Below are 24,262 nucleotides of genomic sequence, written 5' to 3' on the forward strand. Positions count from 1 at the left end.
CCCTATTCACCTGATTTCGCACCCTGTGACTTCTTTCTCTTCCCCTGACTTCATTTGCCAATGAAAGGAAAGTGATACGACACCATTGAAAACGTTCAACTGGCAGTAACCACGACCCTCAACAGTATCCCAAAAACCAAAATAAAAAACTCATTTAACGAATTAATTGCCAAACACTGTATCGAAGCTGAGGGAGAGTGTATTGATTGAAATAAATGAATTGAATAATCATAATTGGCTTGTGTTTTATTTTCTATCAAAAGTTTGGTTTGTTTTTGGACAGAGGGTGTATATTCTTTTCCAACATGTTTTTAATTCACTTCCATTATGCATTCATGGGCTGTACTGTTCACTGTACTTCCCTTCCCGGCATGCCACAAATTGCATCCTTTGCACAGTGTGTTCAATGGCAATTGTCGAGACTGGTGTCTCGAACATGATGCATTTATGCTGTCTTTCAGCAATGACAAGTTATCAGGATGATCCCAATAAACCCTATCTTTGAGATATTCCTACAGCCAGAAGTCACAGGGGGATCAGATCAGGTGAATGAGGTAGCCATACATTGGGAAATGCATGGCTGATCACTTTGGCTTCCATGAAATATCCTTGAAGAACTTCCTGTATGGATTGACTAATGTGGAAGAACTCCATCCTGCATGGAATTGACTGAATCTATGTGCAGATAGCTGAGGCACAACAAAATTGTTTATCATATCATGATACCCTCATCAGTAACTGAGCATGTCACAGGACCTGACTGGTGAATATCCTCAAAGAAGAATGTTCCTAATGATAAATGAAGCTGTAAACCCACACCAGACAGTGACTCTGGGTGAATGCACAAGAATTCGTTGTATCGCATGTGGGTTTTGCATAGCCCATTTCCAGCAATTGTGGGTATTAACAGCTTCGTTCAGATGAACGTGAGCCTCATCTCCTCACAAAATCATCCACAGCTATGCAGCATCCATCTCTACTTGAGCAGTGAATGTCAGTCGAAAGTCATGCATGTGCAACTCTTGTGTAAGGGTTATCTTGAATGGGTAGAAATTCAGAATGTTCCATAGAATTTTCCAGATGGTTGTGCAACGCACATCCATGTGTCTTGATGTTATCTTGCATTGGTTTCTGCACTGCAGGAACCAATGCTTTTATTCATGGCCTGCTCCACAATAGCAGTAGCAACTTCATTCACTTCTTGTGAACTGATAGGTGTGTGACCTCTGCCAGGTCTAACTCCCAATGATCCTATTTCTTCAAAATGACTAATCATTCGTTGCAGATCACATGGAGATAGTGGACGTCATCGACATTTTGTTCAGGGTATTACAAAATTTGCAGTATGCAGCAACAGCATTGCAGTTGTTTAGGTAGTACAGCTTCATGAGCAAAGCACACTGGGCCAAGGTTAGTGCCATCATTATGAATGGTATTAACAACTAGAATGAAGGGAAAAATTCTGTGTTCATCCTTTTAAATTTCTTGGCACCTGCTGAGTTGAATGATATGCAAATTCTATGCATTTGGTGTTTATGATGCCCCTGGTGGTAAATTTTTGATCTTTTATTTTCTCAGATATTGCTTCATGATGCACAACATATTCCTGCAAAGTTTCGAGCATTTGGATCACTGGATGGCACTCCATAAGGCCTTAACAGGGATTCTTGAATTTTGATCATCCTGTATAACATGTGCGAGTGAAGTTTTTCACAATTTGGATCCATATACATATATATTTTTAAGTTTTATCATGTCCAAATGGTAAAATGGAAAGAGTAGCCAAAATTTGGTTGTGGTAGGTGTGTAGTGCATATAACTTGTATAGCTAAGAAACAATCAGTTATTTTGGCAGGATCATCAAAATCTGTTAAGAAGTTTCATTCTAGAGGCTTTTTTTGAAACAAGCACCCAGAAACAATCAGGTGTAACATATAACATCTTTGATCTCTCTCATGTAACTCATGTAACATCTTTTGGGAGAATACCATTCGTAACCCCCCCCCCATCCCACACAACACAAATTTGAAATTTTCTAGAGGAGTAACATTAGAGTAGGGGTCTCCTTGATGCTCCTTACAAAGAGATTTGTTCTGAATTAAAGCAGCAAGGAGTAACATCATAAGATGTTACTCCTTGCTGTATAACCTACACACAGCATATAAGCCCTACCGCAAACTTGCTACCCTTATCCGTTCTACGAAAGATCAGCTCCCTCCCCTCTCTCTCTGCCTGGAGTTTACAAAGTACCCTGTTCCTGTAAGCTTGCGTACTTTGGACATACAGGCAGATCAGCATCCATCCGCCTGGAGGAACACAAGTCGTACATCGTTAAACACAACTATGGCCATTCAGGCTTGGCTGACCATGTTTTGGACACCACCCACAGAGTATCATGGAAGAAAACCACCATGCTCCACCACAGCAAATTCAAGAAAGAGAGACTTTTCTTAGAAGCAGTAGCAGCTCTCAGTAACCAACCAAATCTTAATAAATATGGTTGTATTAAGCTTCCGAAGATTTGGGAAGCACTCATCACCAGACGTCCCACCTTACATTCCAGGCCACCTACTACCGCCCTTAGAGGGCGCTCCACCTAGATAGGACTTTAGTGTCACCCACGTGGTTGGGCTTAGTATTGTAAGTCTTTGTGTGCATGTTACATTAATTGTTTTTGTAATCTCCGTAGATGTCCTAGTGACTAGGACGAAATATAGGAAGTATTAAATTCTATTTTAATTCTTTTTGAGTGTTGTAAAAAATCCATTAAACCTCCAACATAATGTCCTCACAGCACTTAAGCCTCTACACAAGAATCATAAGAGTCCTCTTATGTACAGGTGGTCACCTGTTTCTGACAAGGAATATCATCCTTGTATTCAATCAGTGAAAGCAGTGCATCCTAACTGCCCTCTTAGGATATATATTTCAAACCCTTTGCACTGCTTTAAGGTTCAGAAATATGGTCATTCTCAAACTGCCTGTTGCACCTCTGCCATCTTTGTTTGTAAATGCAAAACACCAAAATTTCATAATTGAAGGAGAACTTCATCCATGTCACTCCAGGGAATGCCAAAGGTGAGAGGATGAAAAGGAGATTAAAAAAAAATCAAGACCGTGCAAGCATACTACCTGCTGTGCAACAACAACATTACATGGTAAGCACTGTATATGCTGAGAAGGCAACTGTAAAGAAAGGAGATTAAAAAAAATCAAGACCATGCAAGCATTCTTAACCAGGAGGCAAAGAGGAAGCATACTACCTGCTGTACAACAGCAACAATACATGGTAAGCACTTATAGCTGAGAAGGCAACTGTAAAGAGTGTCAAAGGGGAGCTTAATGCATATGACTCTTCCATCTTCTCATAATTTCATCATCTGTGAATGGTGCAGTTTGCTTGCAATTTCCTTAAAGCACATCTGAGAGTAAAATGAATATGGCTTCATTCCTGAAAATGACCAAAAATTATTCCACCATGTGAGAGCATTAGTTAAAATAATGGAATGCAATGCATACCTCAGAGAATTAAGGATGGGATGGATACTCCTGTCCTCCCTTTCCTCCTCACAAGAAAACAACCATTAAAATACATAGTGTTTGGATGGAATTCAGTTTGACTATGTCTTGGGTATTTTTCCTGAGAACAAAGAGATACACTACCCATCCACAATTCCCCAGAAAGAAAGAAAAAAAATATCTTAACTCCAGTGAAACCAAGACCTCACAATTTCAGGAGACAGATGGAGCCACCAAAAATAAATAATGAAATATTTCTGCAGTCTAATTGTAAATTCCATCAAAACATTGACAACATCAAGGTCTCCTTATAGAAGTATAAGCTGGTGTGCTTCTGCCTGCAGTAGACATACTTAAAACCCATCGATGATCCCAGATTATGAAATGTTACTATTATCTGTAAGGACAGGATAATTGATGCACTTGCCCGTTGAGGAGTTGCTGTCTTTGTGGTAACTCTTTTGTGGACCAAACCAACTCACCACAGACAGAGAGGCTACATCAGTAAGATGTCCAGATTTAAATGGGCGCAACACTTTAATGGAATAGTACTCATTACCATCATCAGTGGGAGGGTCATAGAGTGTATACTCAACAACAGTAATCTGTCCTTCTACAAAGGAAGTAACACCTTCCTGTCTATCTGAACATTCATTGCCATTTGATTTAACAGCCTGCTCATCCTCTCTCTCTCTTCTTGTAAATCAAGTGGGAAATTGATGACAACTTAAACTGGAGTGACCATTTCCCTAAGATATCCACTTTTCTGCGTGTGCAACCATACTACATGATGAAAAATAGAACAAGCTAACTAGCTTTAACAGAATTTGATTCTGCAATCTGAAATATCTAGTCAGTTTCCACTTTTCTCAAAACCATGATGGAATTCTGAATTCATAGCAGCCAAGGAAGTTCAGAATAAAGCTTTGGACAACTAATGATCAGGTGATGTGTGATATACACCCGTCCAGTTTATCTCAATCTTCTGTGGAGTGGCCTGTTTCATAAATGGTTCTCTGGTGATCCCAGTGAGTATTCCTACTGAAGAATATCTTCAGTAGGAATTATTAGTTTAAGGAAATGACAACTAGAAATGACATTGTATTTCAAGAGACAATGAACATCACAACCACTAAGTGGTTGTGATGTTCATTGTCTCTTGAAATACAACTGTGCTGCTTATTGGAGGCGAGAGGTGCTGATGCAATGTTTGACTTCCAGAGCAGGGGTTCAAGTTTCTATCTCTCTCTCTCTCTCTCTCCATACAGTATGTCAAGGGCATGACAGACCCACTTAGAGATACATAACCTCCATTTCAAGGATGCATCAGTTAAAATGGTAGTGCCACAGCTGGCCCCCAGATATTACATGGGCATAAACCTGTCATTAATGAATCAGCAGGCTCACTGGTCAGTTTGCACATAATCCTGCTGCTACATACACTGCATGATTGTGCCTAGAGAGGAAGTCCAAATATTGGTATGTAGGAGGTACTGTCAAGGTCATATTGTGGCAAGGAGACTGGTCAATCTTTGTCCAAGAGTATCTTCTCATACTGCATATCCCTACCTTTCACCAAATTCATAATCAATAATGAAATATGTAACAAATGATAGTGTCATTGTAAACTGTGATCAAATTTGATCCCTCAAAAAAACAATTTCAACAAACAAGACAAATCAAACAAAATGCAGAAAACGTGCCAAACCAGACCTAGTATTAAACAACAGATTAGACCTACTATTGATAAAAACTCAAATTGGATGTTCATCAACCACAGTCCACATCAAGTATCTGAGTCTCTCACACACACACACACACACACACACACACACACACACACACACACACACACACGTATCATGATTCATTTCACCTTGAGCATGGTCCTATGCCCTCATAGATCCGACATTGCCTGACTGAGAATGCCTAATTCAGAATCCCCTGCTTTTATTATTATTATTACCCCCAAGACCTCATGGAGTCAAAGACTCATCTGGGAGGTCCCTTTATCACACACACACAGCTCATCATACTGTGTCTTAAACACATTCAAACTCCTTGCAGACACCACACTCTCAGGCAAGGCATTCCAATCATTTACAACTCTGCACGAAAAAAACCTGCCTTCACTCCCCTACTCACACCCTCTTTATTCCAGGGATGACCTCTGGTTCTCCCCTGTCTTCCACTATTTTCTGTAGAACTACTCCAACATTGATCCTATAACAACCCCTTACCAACTTGTAGGTCTCTATCATATCTCCCTTCTTCCTCCTATCCACCAGACTCTGCAAATTACATCTTCTCAATCTTTCCTGATACTCAACATTCCAGAGGTCAGACACTACCTTAATCATTCACCTCTGGACCCTTTCCAACATCTCTTCATCCTTCTGAAAACCAGGTGACCAAATCTGGGCACAATAGTCCATGTGTGGCCTAATCAAAGCCTTATACAACGGAACCAGAATCTCCCTACTTCTACATGTCAGTGTCGTCTGCATCATTCCCAAAAGCCTTTGTGTTGTCTTCACAATTTTGGCTATGTGTCCCCTAAATTTTAGATCCTTATCCACTATCACCCCCAGATCTCTTATTTCCTCCACCTTCAACAATATATCCTCAGCAAGCATAAATTCTACATCCCATCTTTGTTTTCCAAATTTTAAAACCTTACATTTTGCAACATTGAACTCACATCCCCATTTCCATGCCCAATCACTCAATTTATTCAAGTCTTCTTGTAAGGCCATTACATCTTCACTACTCTTCATGGCTCGTCCCAACTTTGCATCATCTGCAAATAACTGAATATCTCCATCCAGATTTTGAGCTTTGCTGTCTCAAGGTTTCCTTGCTCCATTCAGTAGCATCAATCTGCTGTATTTACCACTCTCCAAATTCTGAAAACCACTATGCCCTTTTCACCTTCCTGTCTATGAAGCATCACTTTCTGTAATCCATCTATCCAGATGGTGAAGTCATCTTCCTAGGTGACTTTAATGTTCAAAATACCAGCTGACTCCCCTATCAAACATCCCTCACTAAGCTGGATGTAAAGCAGAAGTTTCGCCAATAAGCTGTGACCTCATCCAAATTCCAAATAATCCTCTCTTCCAATATAATATTGACCGTTCTCCTTCCAGATTCACTGTAGAAGTCACCTCTTCACTCAGTAACTATGATCATAATGTGCAAGTATCCTCTCTCAAAGAATGTCTTCCTTCCAGCTACTCTAAAACTTTGAAACTACAAAGGTACCACATGGAATGCTTCCTGTAATGCTTTTTTTTTTCCATGGTCTGACTATTGCTTCTGACATAGACACTTGCTCTGAGCAGGTCTCTGAAATTATCCTCACTGGTATGAAGGACTCAATTCTCCACATTGCCCAAAATTCTTGGCCACTTTTTCCAAGGCCTGGTTCAAAAGATGATATACCAAAGCATTTGAAGGGAAAAACTCAGCTTATGGTGAAACATATAAAAAATTCAAAATGACTATCTACAAATCTGATTTGTAGATACAAATTTGACTTCATAAAGGCCAATAACAGAAAACTCTTCTCCTGTCAAAATGCACGTCGTGCTTTCTGGTCCCTTGCAAAGGCCATCGGATGCAGCTTCTGCTCATCTGTGTTCTTATCTCTCTCTCATCCAAGTCTACTTTCCAGCTTCTGACCAATCACTATCACCTCAATCCTTTCCAAAATAACAGAAAACATAATCAACAGTCAACTTCTCCACAGTCTAGGTTCTCACCAGTGACCACCAACATAGATTCTGCTAATCTAGATCCATGACTGACCTCTTAGCCCACATTACTTACTCACCAGTGGACATGTGCTATGAAAAGGTCCAGGGAAATGTGCTGTCACTTTTGACATTTCCAGGAGTATGATCATTTGTGACATTGAGGCCTGCTTAACAGATGCCTTCCTTCAGTTTTCCTGTCACCCTCTATGTTTTGATAGCCAACTTTCTCTTTCATGCATTGCATTTCATGGTGGATGGCACCCTTTCTTTGAGCTTTTCCACCATTGCAGGAGTGCCTCATAGCTCTGTTCTGTTTTCTACCCTCTTTCTGCTATACATAAACCCAAATTCTCAATCATCACTAATTCTGTTTACAGGTTTTTTTTGTGATAATACACTTCATTCATCCTACTCTTGTCACAAACCATGTAGTGTTAAGATATCCCAAGATTCATAATTATCTAAAACCAGTAACTTGACTGATTTCCATACCAGTCTTTGGTGGGGGAAAGCTATGGAAAACCTGGCCATCTTTGATGCCACTAAAATGTAGTCTTGTTTTTTCTCTCTCCAAAAGGGGTCTCAAGTTACATTCCCTTGCCTTCAGTAATACACAAATTAGCAGTTAGGATCATGTCTCTCTCTCCTTGAGTTAGGTTCCTTTGCTTCTAAGGAACTAAGCATTCAATTCTGCTAAAGATGATATTTTTCACTCACCCGGTTACTTACACTATTCAAATTCCCAGATTTTCCTATCCTTAGAATATTGTTCAGGTGATTGTGTGGTGTATCTAAAACTTCCCTAAAAATTATTAGTGATACCGAAGAACAATTTAGCTCATAAATGAACCATTAAACTTGTTTCTCCTCCTCCTCCATTCCATCTGCCTCTGTCCTCTGGAACTGCCTTCCTCATGAGGTATTTCCCAGCAACAGTAGCACACCTTTTTGCTGTTTGTATATGAGAAATATATGACTTCTGCCTTAATTCAGCTTTGATATTTTCCCTGGGTCTGGCTCCCACTCATGAGACCTCAATAAAAGTTGAAACCAGCCTCTGGATAATGATTTCCTTAATGTAGCATTATGCACTTCTGAAAGGATGATGTGTGCTTTGTATTATGAGATATTAAGGCAATTAATGTGAAGTCATTAGCCTACTCTATATACACATAGCCTTGTCAGGAAAATACTTCATGTGCAAACTTTGTTTGCATATGCTTGGATAAAGGATTATTTACTTTTTAAGTGAAAAAACTCTACATTTTTAGAATCAATATAAAGAAATTCTATATTTTGTAAAAATAAAAAATAAGAAACTGTAATACTTCTTTCAACTTTCTAATACCCACTTTCAGTGTTTTAATAATGGTTCAAATTCTGCATATTCCATCACTGGGTACAATATTGACTAATTAAGTCTAATTAAGTTGAATTAGGTTTTCATGTCACGATTATTTGGTTATGAGGTACAACTGAGTGCTCTCTAAAGAATCCTCTCTTCCTACTTCTTTCTTCCTATTTCTCTAAAATGATGCATGCATATTCTGTTCTCTTACTGGCATTGTCTTATGACAAAATCAATGATATTTGACAAAAGAGGCATTCATGACCAACTTATACTAATTAGGCATAATAAGTAAGTAAGATAAAATACAAAAAACTATTTATGACATAATTCATGAAGTAAAACTGATAGTTAACACATTTGTGCAAGGCTGTGTTTCACATGTGTTGTTCATCTGTTGGTAGTCTACTTGACTTTGACCAAGCACATATTTATTTATGTATTTGACAATATGTATGATGTGCTGATTTCAAGTGTTTTTTTTTGGTAGAATTTTCATGTAAAACTAATTTTTGTGAACTTTCTTCCTGATATATGTACACTTTAAGAAATTTAAAAATAAAAATGGCAATATAATTTCTCTTAATTATTGATGATTTATACAGCTGGAGAGCAAAAAATCTTTTCTCTTATAACATACCTTTCATTTCTCTAGAAACCAGATATAATGATTTATCCAGTGTCTGACAGACAGCAGATCAGAAGTACACAATGATTTGTTACAACCTATATTATGGTGGTCATTTTCTGAGACAAGCAGACATGGGCATTTTTGAAGTTCTGAATAGACTGATTAGTGGTAGTCGTGGATATAAATAACTTAGTTGGGGAAAAAAGAATGTTGGTAGAGACCTGAGGAAAGTGGATGCTTTGCAAAAATTGCTATATGTATGCATTGAAAAATATGAAAGATTTTGGACTGTTTGGATAAACAAGAAGAAGGAAAGCATTAACATATGTGAAAAGTGTCTTGATAGATAAGAGAGATTAGAAATGTGAGCAAGTTTTGGGACTATAGTAGAAGAGTTCAGGCAAGAGTTACTCAAAATGAAACATCTGGAAGAGGATATTAAACATCTAAAGAAGAGATTGGCTGATGAATGAGACGAAGGAGGAAGTTAGTATTACGAAGAAAGAGTCGAAGGATAGTCATATATCACTTTATGAGCACTTGATCGTTAAAGGTGTGATTACAAATAAAGTGCACAAGACATGCTTTAATGGTGGAACAATGAAGCAAATAACTAATGCATTGCAGAAAAGGAAAGATCAGGCATCAAAATTAGTGGTAGTCGCAGGTATAATTGACTTAGTTGAGGAAAAAAAGAATGTTGATAAAGACTTCAGGAAGTGATTGCAGCAGGTAAAGAAGAATAGAAAAGCATTGCTGGAAAAGTTATAGGCATGTTGTCCAGTTATGACAACTGTGAATTGAAAAGGAGAGTAGACATAATGAATAGTAAGATGGTTGAGTTGTGTGAGGCAAAGGAGATTCAATTTGTAAATCTGTGGAGTGAATTTAAAGGAAAGTTGGAATGGTTTAAAGTAGATGTATTGCATTTGAATAGGTTTGATGTTGGGTATTCTTTCTTTCTTAATCCTCCTCTTTTATCTTTTACGGTGTCAAGGCAGGTGTTTTTGTAACTGCAACTGTATTCGAGGATAAGGTGGTAACCCTATGCCTCCCCAATGTGCCCTATGTCTGTAGATGCATGTGTTCACGGAGTCAGGTTACGTGTTCTGGGAGACGAAAAACTCGAGTTTCTGGGTGAAAAAACTCCCTACCTCTGTATGAGATCGGCTAACTCACCTTTTGTTGAAAGAGACCAGATAAAGGTTCTTCACGGCACTGACAGGAATCGAACTCAGGTCTTTTCGACCAAATGGCTTCGTCTGCACTGACTGAGCTATGGAGGCTCTGATGTTTGATATTTAGAAAGGCCATTGTCTTCTGAGAAGGCACACAGTCAAGAAGTTAATGTAATAAATGATCAGAGTCTGCTTCTGAAGCTGGATAGCACAACCGAACGGATTGTGCAACAGGAAGAGGATGGATATGAGGTTGTGAGATGAGATGCAGTTGCAGCAACACAAGGTGATAGAATGCATAAAGGTGAGGATGGGACAAGTAGGAATGGAAATCAGGGAAACAGGAGTAGTTAGACCAAAGAGAGAGATGTGGTATAGCAACTAGAATAGAGAAGGTTGGTGCTGATAGACTGGACACAGGGATTGTTAAGTTTGTACACAAATGCAAAGAGTATTTGTAACAAGAGAGCTGAGATTGTTGTATTGATTGAGTCAGTATGTCCAAAGATAATTGGAATAAGTGAAACTTGGTTGTGTGAGGAGGTTGTGATGTCAGGAATAGAAATAGAAGGATATATAATTTTCTAGAAGGATAGAAATGTGAAAAGAGGAGGGAGAATGCTGTTGATAATTGCAGAGTAATTGTGTCCACAAAGTGTGAAGTTGATAGTACATGCATAGATTTTGAATCTGTGTATGGTGTGAAGTTGAAATAAACAGGTTAGTATAATTGATAGGATGCTGTTATAGACCAGTGAATGTGGAGAATACTGATTGTGAAATGTTTAGGCAAATTGGTTAGGAATGTAAAAAGGAGATCCAGATTGGAGACTTTAATTACAGGTGTATAGACTAGAAGGATGAGATAGTGTATATGAACAAGGAGAGTAAGATTGTTGAATTTTTGAGAGATAAATATCTTAAGCAGCATGCGAATGAAGCAACTAGAGGCTTTAATGTTTTGGATTTGATAATAACTTCACAAGATGTAATTGTTAGTATTGACACTGCTAGTTGTTGAAGTGATGAAACAGGAAAAGGTTACTGCCAAAAATAGATATACGTGGAAGTATAAAGCTGTGATTATAGGAAAATCTATAGTCAGTTAACATCGTTATGGTGGTTAGATGAGTTGAACAGAAAAGATGTTAACAATACATGGAAACTCAGAAGGCAGTAGCTGACAAAAACAGTGTATAACTGCATACCAATGATTAAGCGAGTAAGTAGAGTAGGAGTGAAATGGATGAACTGTGAAATCAAGCATGTTGTGCTGGAAAAGAAAATGATATGGAGGAGGTATAAGACAGTGTGGTATTGAATACAGGGTGGTATTGAATTCATGAAGAGTATACGGTGCAGGGTAGAAAGGTGGTGAGCATGGTAAAGAAAGAAAAGGTGCAGTGTGAGAGGAGATTGACTGGTCAGGCCAAGGTTAATTCAAAGGAATTTTTCTGCTATAACACAAGCAAGAGAAAGAATAATTATTTCAGGTTGATGCTGGTGGATAGTCATGGCAGCAAAATAACAGTTTCAAAGGATATAGTGTAATTAATGAATAAGCCTTTATCAGCATATATCATAAATCATGCAGTGCAATATACAGAAAGGAAGCAAGTATTAGGAGAATTAAAAATGGAAGAATCAGAGGTGTATCAGGAGTTGGTTGGGATAGATGTTAATGAGGCTGTGGGAATGGATGACACATCACCATGTATTCTTAAAGAATGTGCACCCACAGTTGTCTGTGCCCTTGATCTGGTTATTTAATGAAAGTCTTGCTGTGTGTAGGCTTCCTGAAGAGTGGAAGGAAGACAAAATAGCCAACATCTTCCCATGACTTTTGTTTAGCTATTTTTACACAGTGTTTAGCTTTCTTACATTTGTCTCTGTATTCTCTAAGAGCACAAGTTGACTTATTCGCCAGGAACTTTCGATATGCTTTCTTCTTTTCCTTCTCTCTCTTTAACTTCAGTGTTCAACATGGAGTTCTGATTTTTCTAGTCTGGCAGATTACCTCACCACTTGCCTCTCTGGCTGAATCAATCAATGTTTTCTTCAGGTCTTGCTGTTGAATCTCCAAGGTTCAGTTCCTGTTCTCAAACTCTTTTATTTTTTCTTGAATAATGTTTCTGTATCTTAGTCTACAGTTTACATCTGAGAGCTGCTCAACTTTTATTCGCTTTAAAACTTTCTTACATTATTTTCATAGTAACTTATTTAATTGTTAGAAATCAGACACTGCAAAACTAATAATTTAGAGTTTTATAGCTGGCTTAATAAAATACATTTCACAAATAAATAAAATTCACCTCTCAGTGAATTCCATGGAAGTATTTCCACTTATGGGTTTTAAATGAGTTAGTTTGCAAGTTTCAGGCAATTAATGTAAACTGTTTCAAATCATTATATGGTTGATTATTAAAATTTCTGTATAACATTGTTTTAAAGCACTAATTTTTCAAATTGGATTTTATGCAGACCAAAGATACATGATTAACTAAGGGAACAGATTATTTCACATTATCAATATATTAGTATTAGTCAAATTTCTCTTCAAGTGATTACTTTCTTACTGTAATGTGACCTCTACTTTAATATGTTGTTTATGATTTGTAGATTCTATCAACTGTAGCTGGTGAAGTGTTAGATCTTGGAGTTGTGATGTATAATGAAGCAACAGAAGATGAAAACTATATTGATATGAAAGCAGTAGATATGAGTTTGAATGTTGCCCTTGGAAGAATGAAAGTTGTCTTTCTTAACAAATTTATAAGCACACTTCTGGTAAGCCCGTAAAATAACTTTTGCACATTATAGATTTACATGTATAGATTAGGCTGAACTGACATGTCTCATTCAAGTAACTTGACATTTTCTAAACTTTTTTTCAGAGTTTGCCAGGGAAATATGTACAAAGCAGTACCAAACTAGTATACTTGCTCTGAAATGCTCTTTGAGCTAATATTCATATTACTGCAGTTTGTGACTTGCGTAGAATTAGCTCATAGCGCATTTCACATGTGAAGTCTGTTTAGTTTATGCTGATAGAATAATATCTTCCAGATGCACTCTGGCTTAAGCACCCACTGCAAAGAAAGGCTCACCTCTGGGACACTAGGCAGTAAACTGTGTTCATTGTGATTTCTCTCTCCTTGTCAATTTTTGGAAGATATCTTCATTCTATAAGCATAAGAATCATATACACTTTCTTGTTGTTTGACCTGAGGAATGATCTGAATTTGATTCAGGTCTGTTTACATGGAAAATTTTGAAAAAAGTGAGCCATAAACTCATCCCCTCCCCCTCTCTTAAACATTCAATCTGGTTAGGATATGTAGATGATATGTTCTCTATTTGGTGTTATGGCCCAGCCATATTAGACTCCTTCCTCTGTCACCTCAATAGTATACATCCAAGAATCCAGTTTACAATGGAACATGAAAATAACAATGGCTTACTCTTCCTTAGACACCTTAGTGACTCCTTCTGAATAGCAACCTCTTTTCTATATAGAAAACCCACTCACACAGGCAGATACATTAACAAACTCTCCCACTATCACTCCGTCTGAACAGTAGACATTATTAAAACTCTATCCACTAGCGTCTACAATCTTCGTTCCAGTGGAACCCCTCTTTCAACAGAACTCAACCACATACACTACACCTTCCTATCCAATGGTTACAGTTTGTACAGAATTATAGACGAACACAAAACTTACTTCTGCAATCACGACTGTGGTCAGTCTGGTCTTGCAGACCGTGTATTGGATATACCACTCACAGGATTTTCTTGAAGAAAACCACCATGCTTGACCATAGTAAATTTAAAAAAGGAAAACTGTTTTTGCAACCTGCAGCAGCACTCAGAAATCAACCTAATTTTTTAGAGTCTTGGTATATGCAAGATTCCTAATAATTAGAAAGAGGACAAGATAATTTCATTATTCAAGGTAAAGCTAGGACAGAAGAAACTTATAGACCAATCCATATCTCTGGAATGTACAATAAGATATTTGAGATTATAGTAGGGCATGCATCCAGAAGTGTTTAGATAGAACTTTGAATTTCTTTAGTTGACAGCATGTCTTTGAATTATATTATGGAATGTGCACATTCCATAATTTGTGATATGGATAGGAGTGGCTGACTGACAAGTGTTGAAAACCGATGTATGGAGATGCTGATTCTAAGAGAAGGTAGGTGAATAGCAATGTACATTAGAGTTCTATACTTGGGCCATTTTTGTGTATGTTAATGATATCTGGAAGGTTAGAGAGTAACATGAAGCTCTTTGCTGATAATGCAAACTTGGGAAGAATGTTAAGGGATATGGCTTATTTGAATAGACTGGTTATATGTGCAAATATTTGTCAAGTGCAAGGTTATGCATTTTGCATTAAGGACATTTAGGCTGAGTAGTATATTAAAGAGAATTGGCTGCAGGTGGTTATGATTGTGTACATAGAATTGAAGTTAAATGACTGTGTTGTCAGAGTAGTTAAGTCATCACATGGGATTACTGTAGTGTTGAAGAGAATAAGAAATAAGTAGAAAATGATAAGAATAATGAAGTTCCTTTCCCACATTGTAGATTTAATAAGGTCACACTAGACTGTTGTGCTCAGAGCATGTTTCCTAGGTTCCATGGAGATAGAGTGAGAGGCAATTGATGAGATCAAGCAAAGGGTTATTACTAAGTTGATTTCTGGCCTGCAGAATTGTGCATATGAGGACAGATTGCTGAAGTATGTTCTTCAAAGTTTGAGAAATAGGTGCATGACAGGAGATATGATAGAGACATAAAAGTTGTAAGAGCATCTTATGAGGGTTGTCTGAAAAGTTCTCAGCCTTGACCATAGATAGCAACACTGTCGGCAAGATTTTTTTTCTAAGTTGGTACATCTGTCATAAGCATCCATGTGAAATTTCAAGTCATTCTAACAAGTAGTTTGTTTTATACAGCTGTCTGAAGCAAAAGTGTTGTTTGTATCCCTCAAAATTGAGTATCATGCGGTTATAAAATTCTTTGTAAAAGAATTCTTTGCCAAAAGAAATTCATTTGAAGTTCATAAAAGTTTATGGTCACTCTTTTCCTTCGTTTTCGATAATTAAGAAATGGACTGCCGAGTTTAAACATGGGTACCAGCCTTGAAGATGATCCACGTGGTGGATCATCTCCAAAAAGTATGACACCAGAAATCATTGATCAAGTGCACGATATGGTATTGGATGACCGGCGAGTCATAGTACATAAAATTGCTTAGACTAGGCATTTCAAAAGAATGTGTTGGATATATTTTGATGAAGAATTGCAAATGAAAAAGCTTTGTGCAAGATTGGTGCTGCGCTTTGGTCACAGCAGATCAAAAACGCACTACTTGTATGAAAATCTCTGAACAGTGCTTGGAGCATTTTAACAAGAATAAAACTGATTTTGTGCATCAATTTATTACTATGGATGAGACTTGGATTCACCTTTACACATCAAAATCCAAACAGCAGTCAAAACAGAGGACAGAAGTCGGTTCCATCAGCAGGAAAGGTCATGGCATCAGTGTTTTGGGATGCTAAAGGCATTTTGTTTATTAATTATCTTGAAAAGGGGTAAAACAATAACTGGTGAATATTATTCTGATCTTTTAACCAGACTAGACAAAAAATTTCGTGAGAAAAGACACAGTTTGCAGAAGAAAAAAAATCATATTTCATCAGGACATTGCACCTGCCCACAAAGGTGTTTTGGCTTTGGAAAAATTAAGGGATCTGCACTATGAATTGTTGGAACATACACCCTAGATTTGGCTCCCTCTGACTTCTCTCTTCTCAAAACTAAAACTCTTCCTCGCTGGTCAGCATTTTTCTTTGAATCAAGAGGTGATTGCATCTATAGAGGGGGGGGGGGATTTTACAGATTTTACTGAGAACCAATACAGGGATGCGATAATGGTGCTGGAGCATCGCTGGAATAAATGTATTAGTCTTAAGGGAGATTATGTTGAAAAATAAAAATAAGTTTGAAATTATAAATTCATTATTTCATTGTTAGTCCGAGAACTTTTCAGACCACCATCGCATAAATGAGATTTTGCAGTTCTTGTCAGGTGGATGAAGAACTCGGGAGGTCATACTACGATGCTGAGTATGTGTGTAGTTCAGAAACGTGAGGAGTCCAGGTTTTTTGATTGCATGTGACAAGTGAGTGTGCGGAATTGATTATTGTTTGGTGGTGTTGTTAGTGTGTCTTCAATAAATGTGTGGTGTGTTTATTTGGAATTACAACCAAAGCAGTTCAGGCTGTAAGGCCAGTGTGTTTTGTCTGTAAATTGCCTGTTCTTCTGGTGGTATGCCAGTAGACTGAGAAACCCAAATCCCCAGGATGAAAAGCCCAGCAACTTCCATATGAAACTGGCTAATAAATGTGTTCAAAGAGAGAGAGAGATATCCCCTTTTTTATAAATCCTTGACTACTGGAAGAAGCCTTCATAATAGTAATTACTAATATATTGGATGAACATAGCGCAGTTGTATGGTGCTTGTTGCATCCTGATAGTCAGGGTGTCATTGCTTAGAGAATATAAACTATGAGAAGTATCTGAGATATATTCATGACTGAATGTTTGTGAATATAGGACTAGAATGGTGTGAGAGAGTGTATCAAAAGTATTCCAAAAGTGGGTGCCAGTAGCAGATAGTGTGGATCATATAATAAGCAAGATTGCAGACTGGTGAATACTTCTATTCAAAGATGGGAAAATGTGAGTGCATTACAGTGAATAGGAATGAAGTTTCACAAGGGAGCAAGTTAGTGAAAGTAAATGAAATGTGAATGATACAAATAGTCGAGGGTTAGGAAAATTATGTGCTCGTAATGAAAGAAATATGTGGAATATCATACTTTGTAAGCAAAAAAACTTTGAACATGAAGTATTTTAATGATTAGGTTGCTGTTGTCTTCACATCAGTTGTCTTAGTATCCCATAATTCATAGCACACCTCCTTTTGGATGTGCATAATGCTAAGCATTAAACAAGAGATACTATCCAGACAGGTTTCATCCTTTGAGATCTCATATTGGGAGCAGACCCAGAAAGATAATGCAGAAGTTATACATTTATTATTTAGTTGTAGAATGTTTTTGACTTGGATAATTATACTTGTCAGTAAATTATATTATTTTTTGATCCATTACTCAAGTGTAAGCAAACAAAGTTTGTGCAGCCTAAATTCCAATGATGAGACCTCAATAAAGGTCTAAACCAGTTCGGGTAGTGATCTTCTCTTAACGCATAGCATTATGCACGTCAGAAAGAATGTGTTCTGTGCATTATGAAATACTAAGGCAACCGATGTGAAATCATCAGCCTTTATGTACAAACTAGCCTAGTTTTGCAATGAAGATAACTCACGTGCAAACTTTGTTTGCTTATGTGTGGATAAAAGATGAAACAAGAATATGATTTCTTGGCAAGTATAATTTACCTATATTATCCTCTGCCAAAATAGGTCTTAATAATAACTATAACATTTTTTTTGAAGGTTGTGCAAATGAGTTTTAATTTATCGTCCTACATGTTTTACCAATTTTTGCTATCAACATCTTCAGGGAATACAATTGGTAAGCTATACGAAGGTAACAGACTAGATTTTTAACTGACAGTTCTAATTCATACAAAATTAGTATTGTGCGAGACATTGCACGTGTCTCAGGAACATGATTTATTTGTTGCAAGACACAATGTAATTGGCATGAAAGTTCATTTCTTTGATGTTTAGTGATCTGATTAAAGCTTTCCAAATTTCCGATAGGATCAGACCTTGATTCTTATTTAGGTTTCCTGTTGAACGGGCGACCATAGCAGCCTCCTTGAAGGTTCTGGAATGGTAATTCTCTTCTATATAAGGCATATCACTCTTATCCCACTCAATGAGATGGTTGGTAGAGGCAAAGTGGCAAGAAAGGCCTGAAATATCTTGCCTGTTGTTTCTGACATATCCTATGTGTTCCTTCTGTCTCGTTTTGAAGCTTCTAGAGGTCTGACCAACGTAATTAACACCACAGGAGCAAGGTATATTATATACTCCAGAGTACTTGAAGAATGGATGAGGATCTTTCGGTGATCTTAAAAATTTCCGAATAGTATTGACTGGCTTGAATGCTACTCTAATATTGTATGGTTTTAGAAGGATAGCCAATTTTTTGGAAATGCTGCTGACAAATGGAATAGTTATAGTACTGATGTATTGGGTGTCATCACGTTGTCTTTGTGGTATATCCGAAAAGAGAATCTTTTTGCAGAGTCTTTTTGGATAACTATTTAAGGATAGCTCTCTGGATATTGTAGTTAATTCTTTATGTAAGTCATCTTGGTCTGTTGTGTAATGTATAGCTCTTTTCTTAAGCATATGGATAATGCTAAGTTTTCTGGGATATATATGATGTGACGAGTTGAAATGGAGGTAAATGTCCAGTATTCATAGATTTTCTATACACAGGTTGATACTGTTATTGGTTTGTTTCTTTATTAGGAAAATTTCCGAATAGTATTGACCGGTACAACAGACATTACACAACATTACACAACAGACCAAGATGACTTACAAAAAGAATTAACTACAATATCCAGAGAGCTATCCTTAAATGGTTATCCAAAAAAGCCTGCAACAAGATTCTCTTTTCGGATATACCACAAAGACAACGTGATGACACCCAATACATCAGTACTGTAACTATTCCATTTGTCAGCAGCATTTCCAAAAAATTGGCTATCCTTCTAAAACCACACAATATTAGAGTAGCATGCATTCAAGCCAGTCAATACTATTCGGAAATTTTTAAGATCACCAAAAGACCCTCATCCATTCTTCAAGTACTCTGGAGTATATAATATACCTTGCTCCTGTGGTGTTAGTTACGTTGGTCAGACCTCTAGAAGCTTCGAAACGAGACCGAAGGAACACATAGGATATGTCAGAAACAACAGACAAGATATTTCAGGCCTTTCTTGCCACTTTGCCTCTACCAACCATCTCATTGAGTGGGATAAGTTTCATATGCCTTATATAGAAGAGAATTACCATTCCAGAACCTTCAAGGAGGCTGCTACGGTCGCCCGTTCAACAGGAAACCTAAATAAGAATCAAGGTCTAATCCTACCAGAAATTTGGAAAGCTTTAATCAGATCACTATACATTAAAGAAATGAACTTTCACGCCAATTACATTATGTCTTGCAACAAATAAATCATGTTCCCGAGACACGTGCATTGTCTCGCACAATACTAATTTTGTATGAATTAGAACTGTCAGTTAAAAACCTAGTCTGTTAACTTCATATAGCTTACAAATTGTATTCCCTGAAGATGCCAATAGCAGAAATCGGTGAAACATGTAGGATAAATTAAAACTCACTTGCATACCCTTCAAAAAAAGTGTTATAGTTATTACACAAGTAGTCAAGAAAGAAAATCACAGGTCTTAATAATGTTGTTAGTGAGATTCAGATATGATTCAAATATAAATTCAGCATTTTTTTTAAACTCATTCCCATTCTCACACTCACTTGCCTCAAGGTGCCTCTACACGCACGTTCCACCCCCCTCCCCACACACACACTCAAAAACAGCTCTTGTTTGTATGATTTTGCACCTAGTCATTTGGTATAGTAAACTCACTTGATACAATCCACCAAAATTGCACTTAATTCTGCTTCTACAATCTACCCACTGATTTATCTGCAGCCATGGCCCTTCTTCTGAATTCACTCCTAATATAATGTGGCAACTCATAATCTTTTCTCTCTCACTACTCTTTTTAGCCTACTCCAGTAACGCTATAGTATTTCCTTTCATTTCATACTTATTACATTTCAAATCATTCCTACATACCTAAAAATTCAACTCCCTCACACTCCTGCATTGTATTTGAATATAACACACTTCCATCTTTAATCTTCACAAAAAAGAGTGTCACATTTTCATGAAGCAATTTCTTAATATATGGTAATCAAACCAATTCTCTCCTTTCAGAGCCCTTAGTTTCATAGGCTGTGCGGCTCCATTAATATCAACAAAGCCCTTTGGTTGGAAAGAACCTTTAATATATATATTTTTTTACATTTCCTCATCTGAAGGTGAGTTAGATAATCTGATATGAAGTTAGCAGTGTGTTTACTTCCAGAAACTCTGGTTTTTCATCCTGCAAAAATAGGTAAACAAGCTAAAAAAATGCATCTAATAATAATAATAATAATAATAATAATATTCATATGGGGTTGTGTCCTTCTCTCCCCATCCCTTTGGGGGCTGGGTTGAGCCCTCCTGATGAGGGATGAAGTATATATATTGTTTTTGTGACTAGATCCATGTGTTCACGGGGCTGGTTCGCCTGTTCTGAGGGACAAAAAACTCGAGTTTACGGGTGGAAAAACACTGTAACTCTGTATGAGACTGGTTAACTTACTTTAGTCAATAGAGACCAGATAAAGGTTCCTCATGTCATAGACTGGAATTGAACCCAGGTCTTTACGAAGAAAAGGATTCATCTATACCAACTGAGCAATGGAGGCTCTAATGCATGCAGTTAACAGATACAACACACTGAATAATTCCTCTTCACTCCTGTCTTTCTCTGGTTTCTATAATGTTACTCCAGTTGCTTAAATTTACATTTTATCCTCTGAAAGATTCTACATAAACATGATATTTTTATCCAATCTTTACCCTCCCTTGCAACTTCTTTCACAATTTCCATTCCCATCCCTCCTATCTTTCTCTTCTCTTCAGTCCAGTTGCTCAAGTTTACATTTTGTTCTATAAGATATGATGGGGGGTGGGCTGAAAAGTTCTGATGAACACCTAGAACAAAAATGATATTAACCACAAGAGGATCATATCTTAAAACCCTTTAACCCACGTTTCATCTAATTGTAATAATTGCTCTTTTTCTTTTAGGATATATAAGAAGACATGTCATATAACATATAGACATGTCATAAGACATATAAGAAGAACTTACCCCAACTCAACATCACCAGAGTTCAAAATCGGTACTATCAACATAACACGCATGAATGGCAAAGAAATGGAGCCAGCTGAGGAATTGGATAAGTACCAGATCGATATAATAGGGGTAACTGAAACAAAAAAGACAAAAACTGTTGAGATCGTTCTGAACAATAAATAATGTTATACATTATTTATTGTTCAGAACATTGCCTGAATATACAAAATGTTATATTCAGGCAATGACAATCAAGGAAAAGAAGGAGTAGCCATAGTATTCAACACTAAATATGAGGCTAATCTTCTTGGATGGCAGGTAGTCTCAAGTAGAGTGATGTGGGCAAATATGAGAATGGGGAACTGAACAATGAGACTTATTTGTGCCTATGGTCCCACAGAAGGTTCTACTAAGGTGGAAGTGGAGGAATTTTTTAAGGCTTTAGAGAAAGCAACTGACACAATGAAAAAGGAAAAGTTGGTCCTTGACATCATCATCATCAAATTCCTGCCATGTACCCTCAAGGGGTGTACAGGATATGACAGTACTACATGAAAAATTTACATCATTACTAACTTCCTATCTACAAATTTCCTCCAAATCAGTCTGTTGCTTGTCAAGACTCCAACATTATCAGATCTTATATTTCTATCTTAAATAAAAAAATGATGGTTGGTCCTTGTTGGGGATCTAAATAGCAGAGTAGGAAATGATTGTGAGACATACAAAAATATTTTGGGAAAATTTGGAGAAAAGAGCGAAGCTAATAATGATGGCAAATACCTGTTGGATTTCTGCTCAGGACATGGACTGGTTATTACTAACACAATATTCCAACATAAAAATGTGCACAAATTCACATGGAGAGAAGAGGCAAGGAATATGAAAAGTCTCATTGGCTATGTTATTGTTGATAGTGATGTTTTCCCACTGGAGTGTACAGAGGATTTGAAATTGGAAGTGATTACCATTTAGTCTTCAGGAGGATAAAATTGAATTTCATATTGAAAAGAAGAACATGTAAGAAAGTTATAAAGGAAGTAAAAGTTGAGCAGCTCTCAGAGGTGAGCTGTAGACTAAAATACACAAATATTATTGAAGAAAAAATGAAAGAGTTTGAGAACAGGAATCAAACCTTGGAGATTCAGTGGCAAGCCTTGAAGAAAGACCTGATTGATTCAGCCAGAGAGGCATGTGGTGAAATTGTGTGCAAGGATAGAAAAATCAGAACTCCATGGTGGACACAAGAAGTTAAAGAGGCAGTGAAGGAAAAGAAGAAAGCATACCAAAGTTCCTGGAAAATAAGTCAGCTTGTGCTCTTAGAGAATGCAGAAACAAATGTAAGAAAGCTAAACACTGTGTAAAACTGGCTAAACAAAAGGCATGGGAGGATTTTGGTAAGAACATAGAAAACGAATATCAAGAAGGTGGCAAGATATTCTGGAGGTTGTTGAAGAAGCTCAGAAATGGAAGAAAGAGTGCTGTAAAAGGAATTAGAGATGATAAAGGTGACATGAAACAGGAGAAAAAGATATCCTTGAAGTATGGAGTAATTACTTTGAAAAACTGCTAAATGAAACAAGTAGTGATGACAGCACAGCAGTAAAAACACTGACCAGGCATGCAGTCAGGAATACATATCCATACTTGAAGTAGTAAAAGGTATCAAAAGCCTGAAATGTGGAAATGCATCAGGAGTAGATGATATTCGACCAGAAATGTATGGAAGTATAAAAGTCGTACAGTTACTGCACTGCATAGTTCAGAAGGCCTGGACAGAGGGACGAATTCCAGATGATTGGAGTAGAGCTCTCATAGTACCCATATATAAAAAGGGAAATAAAACTGAATGTGAGAATTCCAGTGGCATTTCATTACTGAGCATTCCTGGTAAGATATATGCAAGCATACGTGAGAAACGGTTGAGAAGGATTGTGAAAGAGAAGCTTGGTGAAGAACAAGCTGGATTCAGGCCAAATAGAGGCTGTCAGAATCAGATTTTCACTTTACAACAGATAGTTGAGAAATCATGGGAATATAACAAAGATCTGTATTTGAGTTTTGTACATCTGGAAAAGGCATATGACAAGGTGCCAAGAGAGAAGCTATTTCAAACTCTACAGTTATATGATGTTGATGGGGCATTATATCAAGCAATACTTAGTCTTTATTTGAGTTGTAAGTCAGCAGTTAGAATTGAAGGAAGTATTTGGATGATGGTTTAATGTTAAATCTGGTGTGAGACAAGGATGTACATTATCCCCTCTCTTATTCATAATCTATATGGATCACATTATGAAGGAAAGTGGTATTAAACCTGATATCAAAATTGGAGGTGTTAATCTTAATCAGCTCTTTGCTTTATGCAGATGATGTTATACTTCTAAATAAATCTGCTACAAGTGTGCAAGATTCCCTGACTAAATTGACTAACTGTTGAAATAGATATGGTATGAAGGTCAGCATTAAAAAGACAAAGACAATGAAAATAGGCAGAAACATTGAAATGATCAACTGCGTTCTGAATGGAGAACTTATAGAACAAGTAAAACATTTCAGCTACTTAGGTATAATTTTTAGTGACGATGATAAGTTAAATATGGAAATAGACAACAGAATCAACAAAGCTGGTATGGTAGGAAGTCAACTGAATAAATTTATATGGAATAAGAGAGAAATTAGCCAAAACACTAAATTAGCTGTATACATGACAGTGTTTAAACCAATTTTAACTTATGGATCTGAGAGCTTGGTTAGAAGTAAAAACACTTGACCAAAGACTAGAGACCACAGATATGAGAGTCCTAAGAAAGATTAGGAGCATG

General features: G+C 37.1%; 1 protein-coding gene across 1 annotated transcript in view; it reads left to right on the plus strand.

Annotated features, from left to right (window-relative positions):
- The window catches only part of LOC150100292 (intermembrane lipid transfer protein VPS13C-like), a 171,317-nt gene that overhangs the window by 29,503 nt on the left and 117,552 nt on the right, over window positions 1-24,262 (plus strand). Inside the window, exon 4 of the mRNA XM_090402629.1 lies at window positions 13,054-13,221. Coding sequence (XP_090258755.1) covers window positions 13,054-13,221 — 168 coding nt within the window. The remainder of the gene's footprint in view (window positions 1-13,053; window positions 13,222-24,262) is intronic.

Source organism: Typopeltis vanoorti, chromosome 13 (genome assembly GCF_054136105.1).
Source record: "Typopeltis vanoorti isolate ZY-2024b chromosome 13, IOZ_Tvanoo_1.0, whole genome shotgun sequence".
Classification (NCBI taxonomy): Eukaryota; Metazoa; Arthropoda; class Arachnida; order Uropygi; family Thelyphonidae; genus Typopeltis; species Typopeltis vanoorti.